This window comes from Sus scrofa, chromosome X (genome assembly GCF_054392235.1).
Source record: "Sus scrofa isolate SSC_HxYL_T2T_F1_AM1 chromosome X, Sscrofa_HxYL_maternal_Yorkshire_Landrace_v2.0, whole genome shotgun sequence".
NCBI classification, from domain to species: Eukaryota; Metazoa; Chordata; class Mammalia; order Artiodactyla; family Suidae; genus Sus; species Sus scrofa.
This window is the reverse complement of record NC_139401.1, coordinates 50,620,840-50,638,894: the sequence shown is the minus strand read 5'-3', so window position 1 is coordinate 50,638,894 and position 18,055 is coordinate 50,620,840. Positions and strand designations below refer to the sequence as shown.

Genomic DNA, 18,055 nt, shown 5'->3' with positions numbered 1-18,055 from the left:
AATATAAACAAACAAACAATCAAACATTGGAATGCCTCAAACTAAAATCTCTTTGCACCATGTATGATACTATCAACAGAATAAGAAGGCTGCCTACTGAATCAGAGAAGATATTTGCAAATGATATATCAAACAATGGGTTAATGTCCAAAATACGCAAAGAACTCACACAATCCACGTCAAATACAAACTAATTAAATAAAGGATCCGAATAGACACTCTTCGAAAGAAGACACACAGGTGGTCAACAGGCATGTGAAAAAATGCTCAACATCACTAATCATCAGGGAAATACAAATCAAAACCACAATGAGATATCACCCCACACCTTTCAAGATGCCTAGTATCAAAAAGACAATAAATAGCAGATAGTGGCAAGGATGTGGGGAAAAGGGAACCCTTGTGCATTGTTGGTGGGAATGTAAATTGGTGCAACCAGTATGGAAAACAGTTCGGTGATTCTTCAAAAAATTAAAAGGAGAACCAACTTGTGATACCAGCAATTCCACATTTGAATATTTAGCTGGGAAATCAAGAACATTAATTTGAAGAGATAAATGCCTCCCTATGTACACTGCAGCATTTTTACAATAGCCAAGATATAGAAAATACATGTGTTCATTGACAGATAAACGGAGAAAGAAATTATATATATTCATATATATATACATACATATACATACAATGGAATGTTAGCCATAAAATGGAATGAAATCTTACTACTTGCGACAATGTGGATGGACCTAGAAGGCATTATGCTAAGTGAAATAAGGCAGACAGAGAAAGACAATTACTGTATGATTTCAGTTATATGTGGAAAATAGATAATAAATGAATGAGTAGAACAAACCAGAAAGAAGCTCACCATATAGAGAACAAACAAGTGGTTGCCAGAGGGAGGAGTGTGTGGGGATGAGTGAAATAGGTGAGGGAGATTAAGAGGTACAAACTTCCAGTTATAAAATAAATAAGTCATGGGAGTTCCTGTCGTGGCTCAGTGGAAACGAATCCGACTACTATCCATGAGGATGTGGGTTCAATCCTGGCCTTGCTCAGTGGGTTAAGGATCTGGCGTTGCCCTGAGCTGTGGTATAGGTCACAGATGCTGCTCGGATCTGGTGTTGCTGTGGCAGTGGTGTAGGCCAGCAACTATATCTCTGATTCGACCCCTAGCCTGGGAACTTACATAAGCCGAGGGTGCGGCCCTCAAAAAGCAAACAACCAAAAAAATAAATGAAATAAAATAATAAGTCATGGGAATCTAGTATACAGCATATGGAATATAGTCAATAATATTGGAATACCTTTGTACTGTGACAGATTTTGGTAACTGGACTTATCATAGTGGTCATTTGGTAATGTATAAAAATATCAAGTCACTCTGTTGAAACTAATAGAACACTGTAAGTCTATTATATATCAATAAAAAATGAAATATAATTAATTTCTGTTTAAATTTTGTATCCTAGTCTTTAGCTCACCGTTTCTAGGAGTTTTGTTTTACAATTCTTGTAATTTTCTGCATGGAATGTATGTCATCTGCAATTAGGATCAAGTTTGTTTCTTCCTTCTGATCTGTATGCCTTCTATTTTGTTTTCGCGCCTTCCTACACTGGCTAGACATCCTAGCCTCGTTTCTGATTTTAAGAGAAAAAAGATTCAGTCTTTCACCATTAAGTGCAGTGTTAGCAGGAGGTTTTTTGTTAATATTCTTTATCAAGGTGAAATTTCCTTCTATTGCTAGTTTTCAGAGTTTTTTCCAAAATCATGAATGATTGTTAAATTTCATCAAATGTTTTTCTACATCCACTGAAATGATCATATTATTTTTCTTCTTTAGCCTGTTTATATGGTAGAGTATATTGATTGATTTTTTTTCAGATATTGAACCAGCCTTGCAACAATGGAATAAACTCTAGTTGGTTGGCCATGGTGTATAATCCTTTTTACAAATTGCTGAATTCTATTGACTAAATTTTTTTTGGCCACACCTGCAGCATGTGGAAGGGATCTAACCTGTGCCATGGCAGCAACCCAAGCCACTGCAGTGACAACGCCAGATTCTTAACCTGCTGCACCACAAGGGAACTCCATATTGACTAATGTTTTAAGAATTTTAATATTTAACTTGATAAATAATATCAATTTGAAGTGTTTTTATATACTGTCTTTATTGAGTTTTTGTATCCAGGTAATACTGGCTCCATTGAAAGAGTTCAGAAGTGTTTATACCTATTTTCTGAAAGTATTGTGTAGAAATGATGTTAATTCTTTGTTAAACATTTGGTAGAATTCTCCAGTGAAACCAGTTGAACCAGGTTTGTTTGGGTTTTTTTTAAATGATTTTTGATTTTTCAATTATACCTGGTTTACAGTGTTCTGTCAATTTTCTACTGTACAGTAAGGTGACCCAGTCACACATACATGTATACATTCTTTTTCTCACATTATCATTCTCCATCAAAAGTAGCTAGATATACTTCCCAGTGCTATACAGCAGGATCTCGTTGCTTATTATCCATTGAGCCAGATTCATTAAAATTTATAGGGCTAATCAAATTATATATTTCATATTAGGTGTGATGTGGTAGTATGTATATTTTGAGAAATTGGTCTATTTTGCCTAAGTTGTCAAATTTATGTGTGTGGGCTGTTGGTGGGAATGTAAACTGGTACAGCCACTATGGAAAACAGTATGGAGGTACCTTAGAAAAGTATACATAGAACAACCACATGACCCAGCAGTCCCACTCTTGGGCATATACCCAGACAAAACTTCCCTTGAAAAAGATACATGCACCCACATGTTCATTGCAGCACTATTCACAATAGCCAAGACATGGAAACATCCTAAATGTCCATCAACTGACAATTGGATTAAGAAGATGTTGTACATATACACAGTGGAATACTACTCACCTGTAAAAAGGAACAAAATAATGTCATTTGCAGCAACGTGGATGGAACTAGAGACTCTCATACTGAGTGAAGTAGGTCAGAAAGAGAAAAACAAATACCATATGATATCACTTATATCTGGAATCTATCATAGGGCACAAATGAACCTTTCCACAGTAAAGAAAATCATGGACCTGGAGAACAGATTTGTGGTTGCCAAGAGGGAGGGGGAGAGAGTAGAAGGGACTGGGAATTTGGGGTTAACAGATGCAAACTGTAGCCTTTGGAATGGATAAGCAATGGGATCCTGCTGAATAGCACTGGGAACTATGTCTGGTCACTTGTGATGGAGCATGATAATGTGAGAAAAAAAGAATGTATACATGTATGTCTGACTGGGTCACCTTGCTGTGCAGCAGAAAATCGACAGAACACTGTAAATCAGCTATAACGGAAAAAATTAAAATTGGTATAAAAAATTTATGTGTGCAGGGTTGTTTACATTATCCACATACAATTCTTTTAATATCTACAGGCTTTGTGGTGATATTCTCTCTTATTCTTGATATTAGTAATTTATGTCTTTTGTCTCTTTTCCTTGCAGTCTTGCTAGATTTTGTCAATTTTACCATTCTTTTCAAAGAAGAAGGTTTTCATTTCATTGATTTTTCTCTATTTTTCTCTTTTCAACTTCATTAATTTCTGATTTTATCCTTATTATTTTCTTCCTTGGTTTGCTATAGGTTTGGCTTTCTCCTCTTCTTATTAGATGATCAGTTAAAGACTTTCCTCTTTTCTAAATGTGAGCCTTTAGTGCTATAAATTCCTTCTCAGCAATTATTTAGTTCATCTCACAAATTTCAGTGTTTTGTATTTTTATTTCGTTCCATGTATTTCTATTCCTTGAGACTTCTTTGACCCATTAATTATATAGAATTTCTGTTATTTTCCAAGTATTTACACATTTTCCTGTTATCTTTCTGTTGTTAATTTCTTATTTGATTCTGTAGTGTTCTGAAAGTATAATCTGTAAGATTTCACTTCTTTTAAATTTATTAAGGTTTGTTTTATGGACCAGCATATGATCTATCGTGGCAAGTTCTGTGGGCATGTGAAAGGAACATGTATTGTGCTCTTGTGTGTTCTATACTAATTGATTAGATCCTGTTCATTGATCGTGTTGTTGAGTTCTATATTCTTGCTAATTTTCTGTATAGTTGATCTACCCATTATTGAGAGGGGGTTCGAAATCTCTAATTATAATTGTGAGTTTGAGAGTTCCTGTCGTGGCGCAGTGGAAACGAATCCGAATAGAATAGGAACCATGAGGTTGCGGCTTTGATCCCTGGCCTCGCTCAGTGGGTCAAGGATCTGGCGTTGCCATGAGCTGTGGTGTTGGTTGCAAACGCAGCTCGGATTTAGCATTGCTTTGGCTCTGGCGTAGACCAGCAGTAACAGCTCCAATTAGACCCCTAGCCTGGGGGCATCCATATGCCGCTGGTGTGGCCCTAAAAGGACAAAAGACAAAAAAACAAAAACATTATGAGTTTGTGTATTTCTCATTTCATTTCTGTCAGTTTTTGCATCATGTACTTTGTGGCTCAGTTATTTGGTGACACACATTTAGGATTGCTATATCTTCTTGGTAGATTGACCCTTTTAGCATTTTGTAATGAACCTTTTCTGCCCCGGCCCTGGCAAATTCTTTGCTCTTACATCTACTTAGTATGCTATTAATATAGCCACTCCTTCTACCTTTTGATTATTGTGTTCATGGTATATTATTATCCATTCTTTAACTTTCAGCCTAATATCATTTATATATATATATAATTGTAAAAAGTTAACATAACATTTATATATATAAATGTTAAATGTTTATATTTGTATACATATAAATGTTAAAATGTATATATAAATGTTAATATATATATTAACATTTTCTAATTTCTTTTGTTATTGTTGTCATTTGGGGTTTTTTATAACCATGTGGGAGTTCCTGGGCCAGGGACTGAATCTGAGTTATAGCTGTGGCAACACTGGATCCTTTAGCCCACTGCACTGGGCCAGGGATCAAACCTGCACCTGTACAGGGACCCAAGCCATTGCAGTCAGATTCTTAACCCACTGCAACAGAGTGGGGACTCCTAAATCATGTCTTTTTAATCCAGTCTGTCAATCTGTATTTAATTGAAGTTAGACCACATACATTTAATGCAATTATTGACATGTTAGGTCTTAAGTCTATCATTTTATTTTTGCTTCTGTTTCTTCTCTGTTTTTCATATCTCTTTTCTTATTCTTCCCTTCCTATGAAGTACCTGAACATATTTTAGAAAATCCAATTTTTACATTTAGTGTTTTGACTGTATCTCTTTGTAAAGCTGTTTCAGTGTATTTACTAGGTATTACATTGTATATACCTAACTTATCACAGTCTACTGGTGTTGGCATTTTAGCAGTTCCAAGACCTCTGTTGCATCTTTTTACCTTCATTTTTTTATTAAAATTTTTATTGTTATTTTCCCAATACAATTTTTTTTCTACTGTACAGCATGGTGACCCAGTTACACATACATGTATACATTCTTTTTTCTTGCATAATCATGCTCCATCATAAATGACTAGACATAGTTCTCAGTGCTACACAGCAGGATCTCATTGCTTATCCATTCCAAAAGAAATAGTTTGCACTATTCACAATAGCCAAGACATGGAAACAACCCAAATGTCCATTGACAGATGATTGGATTAGGAAGATGTATATACACAATGGAATACTAGTCAGCCATAAAAAAGAACCTTCCCTTCATTTATGGCTATCATTACTAAGTTTACAAATAACAAATCCTGGAGAGGGTGTGGAGAAGAGGGAACCCTCCTACACTGTTGTTGGGAATGTAAATTGGAAAACCGTATGGAGGTACCTCAGAAAACTAAATATAGAACTACCATATGACCCACCATTCCACTCCTGGGCATATATCCAGACAAAACTTTCATTCATAATGATACATGTAGAGTTCCTGTCATGGCTCATTGATTAACAAACCTGACTCACATCCATAAGGAGGCGGGTTTGATCCCTGGCCTTGCTCAGTGGGTTAATGGTCTGGCGTTGCCATGAACTGTGGTGTAGGTTGCAGATGCGGCTCAGATTGCATGTTGCTGTGGCTGTGGTGTAGGCGGGTGGCTACAGCTCCGATTGGACCCCTGGCCTGGGAACCTCCATATGCCATGGGTGCAGCCCTAAAAAGAAAAAAAAAAAAAAAAAAACCCAAAAAACAAAAAGGTACATGCATTCCTATGTTCATTGTAGCACTATTCACAATAGCCAAGATATGGAAACAATTTAAATGTCCATTGACAGATGAATGGATTAAGAAGATGTTGTATATATACACAGTGGAATACTACTCAGCCATAAAAAAGAACAAAACAATGCCATTTGCAGCAACATAGATGGAACTAGAGACTCTCACACTAAATGAAGTAAGTCAGACAAAGACAAATACCATATGATATCACTTATATCTGGAATCTAATATATGGCACAAATGAACCTATCCATAGAAAAGAAAAAAATCCATGAATATGGAGAACAGACTTGTGGTTGCCAAAGAGGGAAGGGAGTGGGATGGACTGGGAGTTTGGGGTTAGTAAAGGCAAACTGTTGCATTTGAGTGGATAAGCGATGAGATCCTGCTGTATAGCACTGGGAACTATATGTAATGACTTGTGATGGAACATGTTGGACAATAATGTGAGAAAAAGAATGTATATATATATATATATATATGTATGTCTAGGTCACTTTGCTGTACATAAGAAATTGACAGAACATTGTAAATCAACTATAATAAAATTTTTTTAAAATAAGAGTACAGGGAACTACACTCAATATCTTATAATAATCTATAATGGAGAAGAACCTGAAAAAGAATGATATATTCTTTGTGTGTGTGTATATATATATATATATATATATATATATACACACACATACACACACACTATATATATAGTTTTATAACTATAAATGAATCACTTTGGTATACACCTGAAACTAACACAATACTGTAAATTAACTATAGCTTAATAAAAAATCCTATAGACTGAGTGCTAAAAAAAATTACTGTCTAATCCCAGCAGGATTCTGTGTATATGTAGACAAGATTATTCTAATATTTATATGGAAAACAATAGAACTAAAAAATAGCTAAAATAGTTTTGAGGAGGAATAATAAATTGGGAGCAGCCACGCTACTTGATTACAAGACTTATTATGTATCTACAGTAAATAAGTCTGTGTAGTATTAGCAGTGATATAGACACATAGACCAATGGAACAGAATAGGGAACCCAGAAATAGCCTCACAAGGTAAAGCCAACTGATTTTTGACAAAGTGGCAGAAGCACTTCATTGGAGAAGGGAGAGTCTTTTTAACAAATAGTACTGGATCAGTTGGAAGTCCATAGGTGAACAAGTACCACGTATCTAGACTAGTATTAAAATATATAAAGAACCCTCAAAACTGAGCAATATAAAAAAAAAATCTCAAAAGGTTGCATACTGATTCAACTTATATAAATTTTCAAATTGACAAAATGGTAGAGATAAAGAACAGATTAATGGTTGCCAGAGATTAAGAATGGTGCTGGAGGGCATTGAGTATGCCCATAAAAATACAGCACAGGGGAAATCTTTGTGGTGATGGTATGGTTCTGTACCTTGATTGCAGTGGTGGTTAAATGAATCTACACATGACAGAACTATACACACAGTTGTACCAATGTCAATTTCCTAGCTTTGATATTGTATTATAAACATTTTAGATATGAGTAAGTAAAAACTAGGTAAAAGATACACAGGACCTCTGTCTACTATCTTTGCAACTCCCTGAGAATCTATAATTATTTAAAATATATTTTAAAAGGAGCACTCTAGTGGTTGTAAAACATAGGTGTGAGGGGGATTCGACAGGACGAGGGCAGGGACAACAGTCTGGAGACTCTTACCAGGTGAAAGATGATGGCAATTGAATCTGGACCTTATTTGTTGTAATGAAGAAAAGGGGACAGATAAGGCAGTAGAATAAGCAGGACCTTAGAAATAACTAGCTGTAGAAGGTGAAGGTCAGTGAGGACTCCAGGATGACTCCCAGGTTTCTAGCTTGGGTAGTAGAGTTGATTGTAGATGCCTTAAGTTAAAAAGGACATAGCTTAAGCCTGAGGTACACTAGATGTGGACAGAATCCATGTTTTCCTTGTCTGTTACACTTTGATAACTCTAAAAGATGGGGTTTTTTTGAGAATTTTGTAATATTCTTTTAAGTCTTTTGGAGTGACCTATAGTCTGTTATGAAGCCAGATATTCATGTAATTCTTCCTTGGGCTTCTTTCCTTGCCTACTCTGGTACATCTACTTTAAAAATGAATTTAGGAGTTCCCGTCGTGGCGCAGTGGTTAACGAATCCGACTAGGAACCATGAGGTTGCGGGTTCGGTCCCTGGCCTTGCTCAGTGGGTTAACGATCCAGCGTTGCCGTGAGCTGTGGTGTAGGTTGCAGACGCGGCTCGGATCCCGCGTTGCTGTGGCTCTGGCGTAGGCCGGTGGCTACAGCTCCGATTGGACCCCTAGCCTGGGAACCTCCATATGCTGCGGGAGAGGCCCAAGAAACAGCAACAACAACAACAACAACAAAAGACAAAAGACAAAAAAAATAAAATAAAATAAAATAAAATAAAATAAAATAAAAATGAATTTAAAGTACAGTAGTCCTCTCTTATCCTCAGTTTCTCTTTCCACAGTTTCAGTTAACCTCGAGTCAACTATGATCCAAAAACATTAAATGAAAAATTCCAGAAGTAAACAATTCATACATTTTAAATTGCACAGTTTTGAGTAGGTGTGGTAAAATCTCACGTGGTCCTGCTCCCTCCCACCCAGAACATGAATCATCCCTTTGTCCAGCATATCCTGCCCATTAGTCACTTTTAGCCATGGAGTTTATCAGATTGACTGTTTTAGTATTGCAATGCTGTGTTCAGCTAACCCTTATTTACTTAATAATGGCCCCAGGCCCAAGAATAGTGATGCTTGCGATTCAGATATGGCAAAGAGAAGCCATAAAGTGCTTCTTTCAAGTGAAAAGGCAAAAGTTCTCTACTTAATAGGGGAAGAAAAGTAAAAAAAAATCACATGTTGAGGTTGGTGAGATCCATACTGACAAAAAGATCCACAGTAAGAGCAAGTCTTTTATCTATGAAATTGCAAAGAAAAAAAAAAAAGAAATTTGTACTAGTTTTGTTGTCATATATTGAACTACAGAAGTTATGGACACAGTACATGATAATTGCTTAGTTAAGATGGAAAAGGCATTAAATTTGTACAATAAGATATTTACAGAGAAAAAGAGACCACATTCACATAACTTTTATTACAGTATATTGTTAAAATTATTATATTTTATTATTAGTTATTGTCATACCTAATTTATAAATTAAACTTGATCATAGATATGTATGTATAGGACAAAATGTAGTATATACAGTATTTGGTACTGTCCATGGTTTCAGGCATCCAGTGGGGGTCTTAGAACATATCCCCTGTGAATAAGCAGGGTACTGCTGTGTGAAAGTAAAACTGTGTGACAATTGAACTTTTTCATCTGCAAAATGAGCACATTTTGTGATAATATAGTCATAATGCGTCTGTCTCAGGCTCGATCTGCAGAGTTAGATTTACATTTATATGTAAAGTACTTAACATATACCAAGCACCTAATTGCTACTCCTGCTTTTACTACTACTAACAATAAAAATTATATTGACAGAAAATTAGAAGATGTTGAAGTGTGATGGCTTTTGTCAGAAATGCTCAGAGATTCTCTAGATCCTGTTTTCCTCAATTTCTGTTTTACAGTTCCTTCAGTGATCCTTAAAGAATGGTCTGCCTATAAAGGGAAGTCACCTCAAACCCCTGAGCTGGTGTCTGCACTGACATTTCGTGAATGGACTTGCCCAAACCTCAAGAAGCTCTGGCTAGGCAAAGCAGTTGAGGACAAGAACAGAAGGATGCGTGCTTTCCTGGCCTGTATGAAGTCAGATACACCCAGTATGCTCAATCCAGCTAACGTCCCCACCCATCTGCTGCTCATGTGCTGTGTACTCCGGTAAGCTTTGGGACCAGGAAGTGGTCCGTTCATTTCTCTTTTACTTTTTTGGGTATTTCCTTTAAGCAAGTGGTTTTTTATGGTGTTTTGAGGTAGGGAGGTTTTTTTATGTTTACTTTAGGCTTCAGAAACATAGGAGTTGATTCCTATGATAGTCTCCTCAGTTTATGATCCTCTGTCATCATCAGGCCATGTGTGAGCCCTCTTTTATTTTTGGTTTTATATTTGGGTTTTTTATAGAAGAGGAAACAAAGGTGCAAAGAGAAATGACTTGCAAAGGTTACATAACTGATAAGGGGTAGTGTAAGTGTTTGAACCAGGTCTCTCCAACTTCCAGTTCCTATACTTTTTAAAAGTCATGGTGGAAAATGTAATTAACATAAAATTTTGTTAAATTTGATTTTAAATGAAAATAAACTTATCCAAAATACTGCATTGCCAAAGTTCCCGTTGTGGCTCAGTAGTTAATGAATCCAACTAGGAACCATGAGGTTGTGGGTTCGATCCCTGGCCTTGCTCAGTGGGTTAACGATCCAGCGTTGCTGTGAGCTGTGGTGTAGGTCACAGATGCAGCTCGGATCCTGCGTTGCTGTGGCTCTGGTGTAGGCTGGCAGCTACAGCTCCGATTAGACCCCTAGCCTGGGAACCTCCATATGCCGCGGGAGCAGCCCTGGAAAAGACAAAAAGAAAAAAAAAATACTGCATTGCCCATCAGTGTCAAGACTGGGTAGGAACATTGAACTATAGACTAATTGAGTACTAGGAATTTTAACTCTTCAATTGCTTCTACTAACTGTAGGTAAGAGATACCTCTCATGAAAGTAAAGTAGTGCTGGGGAAGTTGTAACTAAAATTGACACTGGTGCAACTCTTGGACAGTTGGCCTAGAGAAAGGAGAGTCTGTTAGGAAAACTTGATACAGTTTGAGGAAGGCAGAACCTTTATACATATGTCACCACTGAGGAAGAAAGGATGAGGAACTCTGTCAGGCCTTAAGGGATGGGATGCAGCCTTGTTAAATGAAGAGCAGCATGTACCAAGGCCCTACCACTTCCAGCACAGCTTCATTCCAATCTCAACAGTTTTCCAGAAATAAAACATGAAATTGAGGAGTCTCTTCTGAGAAACAGTTATATTAAGAAGCAGCAGATTCATTTCCAGCTGTAATAGAACGTTTGAGTTAACCATGTGGTATCCTGATATATAAAGATATGTAAGAACTAGTTTTTGTTCACTTAACAGGATAATTCTTAAGTTCCTTGGGAAAAGCAGATGAATAAGAAGAGTTTGTGAGTTCCCTTCGTGGCTCAGTTGTTAACGAATCCGACTAGGAACCATGAGGTTGCAGGTTCGATCCCTGGCCTTGCTCAATGGGTTAACGATCCGGCGTTGCCGTGAGCTGTGGTGTAGGTCGCAGACGCGGCTTGGATCCCGCATTGCTGTGGCTCTGGTATAGGCCGGCGGCTGCAGCTCCAATTAGACCCCTAGCCTGGGAACCTCCATATGCCATGGGAGCGGCCCTAGAAAAAGCAAAAAGACAAAAAAAACAAAAAAAAAGAATAGCTTGGAAATTTTCAAATGAACAACAAGAGGAGTCTTGCTTCAAACAACAACAAAGCCAGAATGTATCATAAATTTACACTAAAATGAAGTGATATTGGCACAAAAATTGCAGGAGAGACAGGCTTTCCAAAATTAGTCCAGACATATCACTAAACAAATTAACAAAAAAGCAGCAACTACACTGCTTTGGAAAGGAGTCCAGAGTTGCTGCAGTATATTATCACAACTATCCAATGTCAAAAAGTTATGACTTGCAAAGAAATAATAATGTGTGGCTCATAGACAGGACAAAAAGCAGTCAATAGAAACTGTCTCTGAGAGGGTATGGATATAGGACATAGTAAATAAATAATTTTAATCAGCTCCTATAAATATATTCAAAGAACTAAATGAAACCATATTTGAAGAATTAAAGTATGACCCATCAGGTAAAGAATAGCAATAAAGAGATCAATCAAGATGATGGAGTAGATGTAGTTCTCTTGTTGGCACAACAGGTTAAGGATCCAGAGTTGTCACTGCAGTGGCTTGGATCATTCCTGTGATGCAGGTTTTTGATCTCTGGCCTGTGAACTTCCACATGCTGTGGGCATGGCCAAAGAAAATGATGAAGTAGAAGGAGGTGGAACTCAACTTCTCCCATGACACATCAAAAATATATCTGTATGTGGAACATTCTCACTGGAAACTGACAGAAGGACTCCAAGGCTATAAGTAAAATTCACCATAATCCGGTAGAAAGGGAAGAGAAGCAATCAGGTCAGGACCTGTGCCCCTGGGAGGTACCTCAGAGGAACTTGGAGATTACTCAGATGGAGATTTTCCTTGGGGAGTAAGCTGTTTGAGACATAGATTGGGTACCCCGGGTATGGCAGAGGGGAGACAAGCCTCCTTAACTAATTTGAAGACCACAGAAGGTTTGTAGGAAGCCTGGACTGAGCATGAGAAGCATGTGTGTACTGGCTTACCCCCAAGGAAGGAGAGAGTACAGAGTGAAGATTGCTGCTGGGTTGTCTGCAGCCATCTTGGTCCCAACCCCAACTGAGCTAAGGCTCCATACCCATTTGTTCCATGACACAGCATGGATCTGGATCTAGGGCTTCCACGACCAGGGACAAAGCTCAGAAATGGGACACAGAGGCTATTCAGTCTCAGGGACATATCTCCGGTGCCATCCATTGTTGGTGCTTACTCAAGAAGTGCATCAAAAACAACCCAAAACTCTGATGGTAGCCACTCCACCATAGCTCCCCCCTCAAAAGACACCAAGAATCAATGCGGGCCCCACCTTCCCTGTTGTGTAGCTACACAACTGGGCCAGGACAGTAGAAGGTGATGGCAGTGAATGGCTCTGAGGGACAAAGGAGACTTGGACCTGAGGCTGCATCTGAACAGGGGGAGGGAAACAATTGCTGGTGCCTGCACGGGCAGTGTATTGGAGGCAACTCAGATCTCTGTTTACAGCCGTCATAAGCCCAGAGCCTGCACAAGCCTCCCTTGTTTCAGCACTACCCCCTCTCTGCAGTAAGAGTGCCAGTGCAGGGAGAAGGGAACATACACACGTTTAAGAGAGCTGAGCCAACTTGGATCAACCCTAAAGGCTTCTGCTACAGCATCTTGGGATCTGACCCTACCCCTACAGGGTGGTGATAGCCACTGAGCAGATAGGGAGTCCCACCTCACACCAGGCCCTGGGCCTAGCACCTCCATCTCCAGACCCACCTCCTACCAAGGTGATAGCTCCCAGCATACCCTGAAGAAAGATCTGAGTTGAATCTACATCCTATCCAGTTCTCCACCAAAGACATTGGGCAGTGCCAATGCCCATTGGGCAAGCTGCATAGAGACACTTCCACATAAGGACATCCCTTTAGGACCATAATAGGTAATTATTTCCCCTAAATTCAGAGAGACAGAGAAATATAAGCAAAATGAGAAGACAGAGGATCTGGTCTCAATTGAAATCACTTAAAAAATAAATGATGAAAAGAAATAAGCAATTTTCAAAGTAAAGAATTCAAAGCATTAGTAATAAGAATTTTAATTGAATTAGAGAAAAGTCTAGAGGAACACAGTGAGAATTTTAAACAGAACCTCAAAAATATAAAAAAATAATCAGAAATGAAGAATACAGTAAGTGAAATAAGACACTGGAAAGAATGAATAGCAGACTAAGTGATTCAGAAGAAAGCATAAATTATCTGGAAGACAGAATAAAACAAAATCACCTCATTAGAACAGCAAAAAGAAAAATTAAAAAAATAAGAGGAGGAGTTCCCACTGTGGCTCAGCAGAAATTAATCTGACTGGCATCCATGAGGACACAGGTTCAGTCCCTGGCCTCACTCAGTGGGTTAAGGATCCAGCGTTGCCATGAGCTGTGGTATAGGTCGCAGACATGGCTCAGATCTGGCATTGCTATGGTTGTTGTGTAGGCCAGTGGCTTCAGCTCCGATTCAACCCATAGCCTGGGGAACCTCTATATGCCTTGGGTGTGGCCCTAAAAATTTTTAAAATACGAACAGTTTGAGATAGCATACCAACGTTCACATTATGGGGGGGGGGGTCTCAGAAGGAAAATAAAGAGAGAAGATTGAAACTATATTTGATGGGGTTATGGCTAAAAACTTCTCAAACCTGAAGAAGAAAGAAATATCCATGTAAAGCAAGCACAGAGGGTCTCAAATAAGATTAACCCAAAGAGATTCACACTAAGACATAGCATAATTAAAATGGCAGTCTGAATGTCAATCAATAGGTGAATGGATTTTAAAAAAATGTGGCATACACACCCCCACACACACACATATATAAAATAGAATAAATAAAAAATAAAATAAATGAATGAATATAGCAAAATAGAAATAGTCTTATAGATATAGAAAACATAGTAGTGGTTACCAGTGGGGAGAGGAAAGCAGGGAAGGGCAAGTTAGGGTTATGTGATTAAGAGAGACAAAGTACTATGTATGTATAAGATAGATTAGCTAAAAGGATATATTGTACACCACACAGAATCATAGCCATTATTTTATAATAACACTTAATGGAGTATAATTTATAAAAATACTGAATTACTATCCTATACATCTGACACTAATATATTTTAAACTAACTATATACTTCGGCTAAAAAAAAATAGAGAGAAATCACAGAAAGAAACCAAATAGATATTCTGGAGTTGAAAAGTATATTTATTGAAGTGAAAAAATTAACTTGAGGGTCTCAACAGCAGATTTGAGCTAAGAGAAGAAAAAAAGAACTTGGATAAGCAATGAGGTCCTACTGTACAACATAGGGAACTATATCCTATATATAACTATATCTCATGTATATATGACTGGGCCACTATGCTGTACAACAGAAATTGACACAACCTTGTAAACCAACTATACTCTAATAAAAAAAGAAATTACCATGTTAAAAATTTTTAACAGGAGTTCCCGTCGTGGCGCAGTGGTTAACAAATCCGACTAGGAATCATGAGGTTGCGGGTTCGGTCCCTGGCCTTGCTTAGTGGGTTAACGATCCGGCGTTGCCATGAGCTGTGGTGTAGGTTGCAGATGCGGCTCAGATCCCGCGTTGCTGTGGCTCTGGCGTAGGCCGGTGGCTACAGCTCTGATTGGACCCTAGCCTGGGAACCTCCATATGCCACGGGAGCGGCCCAAGAAATAGCAACAACAACGACAAAAGACAAAAAAAAAAAAAATTTTAACAACTTTTATTTTTTCCATTATAGTTGGTTCCATGTTAAAAACATTTTTTCAGAGTTTGCATTGTGGCTTGGCAGTAAATGAACCCAACTAGCATGCATGAAGACACAGGTTCAATCCTTGGTCTTGCTCAGTGAGTTAAGGATCCAGCATTGCCATGAATTGTGGTGTAGGTTGCAGATGTGGCTCAGATCCTGTGTTGCTGTGGCTATGGTGTAGGCCACCAGCTGTAGCTCTGATTTGACCTCTAGCCTGAGAACTTCCATATGCCATGGTTGCGGCCCTAAAAAGGCAAAAAAAAAAATTTTTTTTTTTTCAAAAACAAAATCAGTGAACTTGAAGGCAGATCAATAAAGACTATCCAGTCTGAAGAACAAAGTGAAAAAAGAATGAATAAAAGTGAAAAGAGGCTAAGAGACCTGTGGGACAATATCAAGCATACATAATAGGTGACCCAGGAGAGAGAAAAAATGTATAAAGAAATAAGAGTTGAAAACTTCCCAAATTTGACAAAAAACATAAATCTACCCATCCAAGATTCAAATCTCCATGTACTATAGCCTCAAATATCCACACTTAGACTCCATTAAAAGAGAAAGACAGTCTTGAAAGAAGCAAGAGAGACACAACTTGTTACATATACAGGTAACAGAAGATTAACAATATTCAAAAGGTGGAAGCAAGCTGTTTCCATTGTTGGATGAGCTGATGAAAAAGAGGTGGTATATACATACAATAGATTATTCTTCAACCTTAAAAAGGAAGGAAATTCTGACACATGCTACAACATGGCTGACCCTTGAAGATGTGCTAAGTAAGGTATGCCAGTCACAGAAGGACAAACATTGTATGATTCTACTTTTATGAAGTTTCTAGAGTGGTCAGCTTAGAGATAGGTAAAAATGGTGGTTTCCAAGGACTGAGGGGAGGAGGGAATGGGGTAATAGTGTTTACTAGGTATAAGATTCAAGTTGGGAAGAAGAAAAAGTTCTGGACATGGGTAGTGGTGATGGTTCTGCATAATGTGAATGGACTTAATGCTGCTGAAGTATAAACTTAGAACGTATTAAAGTGATACATATTATGCTGTATATCTTTTACCACAAGAAAAGCAACAAAAGAAAGACAAGGATTGGGACTTCCAGAATAAGGAGGCAGGCAAACCCTGTCCTGAACAAAATTATCATTTAACTGGTGAAAAATATTTTTAAAAATCATTTAACACTTAGGCATACATAGCCAAGAAGTCAGGGGCTCCTTCTCCCGGCTCCCATTCTTGGCTTATAGTTTTACCCTGGGTGAGAAATATTACCAGTTCTTATCAACCCCAGCCTTGTGTCCAGGTAGGTGTCATAAAGAATATCTCTTACCCAACCTCCACTCATGGCAGAAGCTCTAATCCAGGGGTAGCATGCCAACAGTACTTAGAGCCCCAATTATTCCCACCCAACTCATATGTGAAAAAGAGTTTTCTACAGTGGGAGGGTCAAACCAAAAATACTAGGCACTGCCAACCTCTCTCCCCATTCTCAGTACCTGCTTGTATAGAAAGATGTCACTTGTCACTCAGGGAAAAGCAGCCCCAGCTCTGGTGCAGTGACTAGGCATTCTTAGGGAGAAAAGCAGAACATAAGAATGAGCTCCATACCTCTAACTGAAGTGATTTTCTTTATTTAGAACACAGCATGGAGAATTCCATGCCTAAGAACATGTCAAGAACTATAGGGATCTTAATGGTGAAGAATTAAGAGGAAGCTGGTAGCTCAATAATATAAGCAAAATGACAGAGCATCCAGTTTTATAGAGAGAACCAGGGGAAGAAATAGCCAAGAAGACCCGCCTGGGATCACAGTTAACTGTGGGAATCAAGAAGGGTATGTTCCTGCACTGAATGGCACTTACTCAGGAGCAGCCAGAACAGGACATGGGGCAGTCTTCAAAACATTCCCCAAATCACATAAAGACCCATCAATACAGAACACTTGACCCAGAGGCAGCTCCACCAACCTAGGCTTAAAACTAAAATCAAACTCTTTACTGCCAGACTGAATACCCAAACCTATGTCTTCTCAGCAATGATCAGAGAAGGTACCTACAAACTACTAGTCCCTTGCCGAATGTGAGGCCAAAAGGTATAAATTTAGTTCCCATTCTGGCCCAGTGGGTTAAGAACACAACATAGTGTCCATAAGGATGCAGGTTTGATCCTTGGCCTTGTTCAGTGGGTTAACAATCCTGTAATGGTGCAAGCTCTAGTGTAAGTCACAGGTGAAGCTTGGATCCCAGTGTTGGTGAGGCTGTGGTTTAGGCCAGCAGCTGCAGCTCTGATTCACCCCCTAAGGCTGGGAGCTTCATATGCCCCAGGTGCGGTCCTAAAAGGGGGAAAAAAAAAGTGTAATCTCCCTGAACTATGATAGTAGCCTTACTCTACACATGTTTCAGTGGTGAAGGGTAAAATCTGACTAGCTAAGAAGACTTAAGCATAATAAATGACCAGTTTGTGCCTTATGCTGACCCAGGGGTGACATATGTGTTGCCAGACTATATATAAAAACAAGGGGGGAAACTCTCAGTAGTGACATCAAAGCCTGCATCCTCCATAAGAAATAAACCACAGAATTAGTACAGCCAAGTCACTAAATATTTTAACAAGAGAACAACAAAGCAAACAACATCAACCAGCCTTGGGCTCGAAGATGGAGTCCCT

At 38.5% G+C, this 18,055-nt stretch overlaps 1 protein-coding gene across 3 annotated transcripts in view; it reads left to right on the top strand.

The window, feature by feature from the left end:
- Window positions 1-18,055, top strand: part of FAM120C (family with sequence similarity 120 member C) — a 132,759-nt gene that overhangs the window by 62,156 nt on the left and 52,548 nt on the right. For all 3 annotated transcript variants that reach the window (XM_085007984.1, XM_085007985.1, XM_021080777.2), the window contains one exon: window positions 9,823-10,072. In XM_085007984.1, coding sequence (XP_084864110.1) covers window positions 9,823-10,072 — 250 coding nt within the window. The remainder of the gene's footprint in view (window positions 1-9,822; window positions 10,073-18,055) is intronic.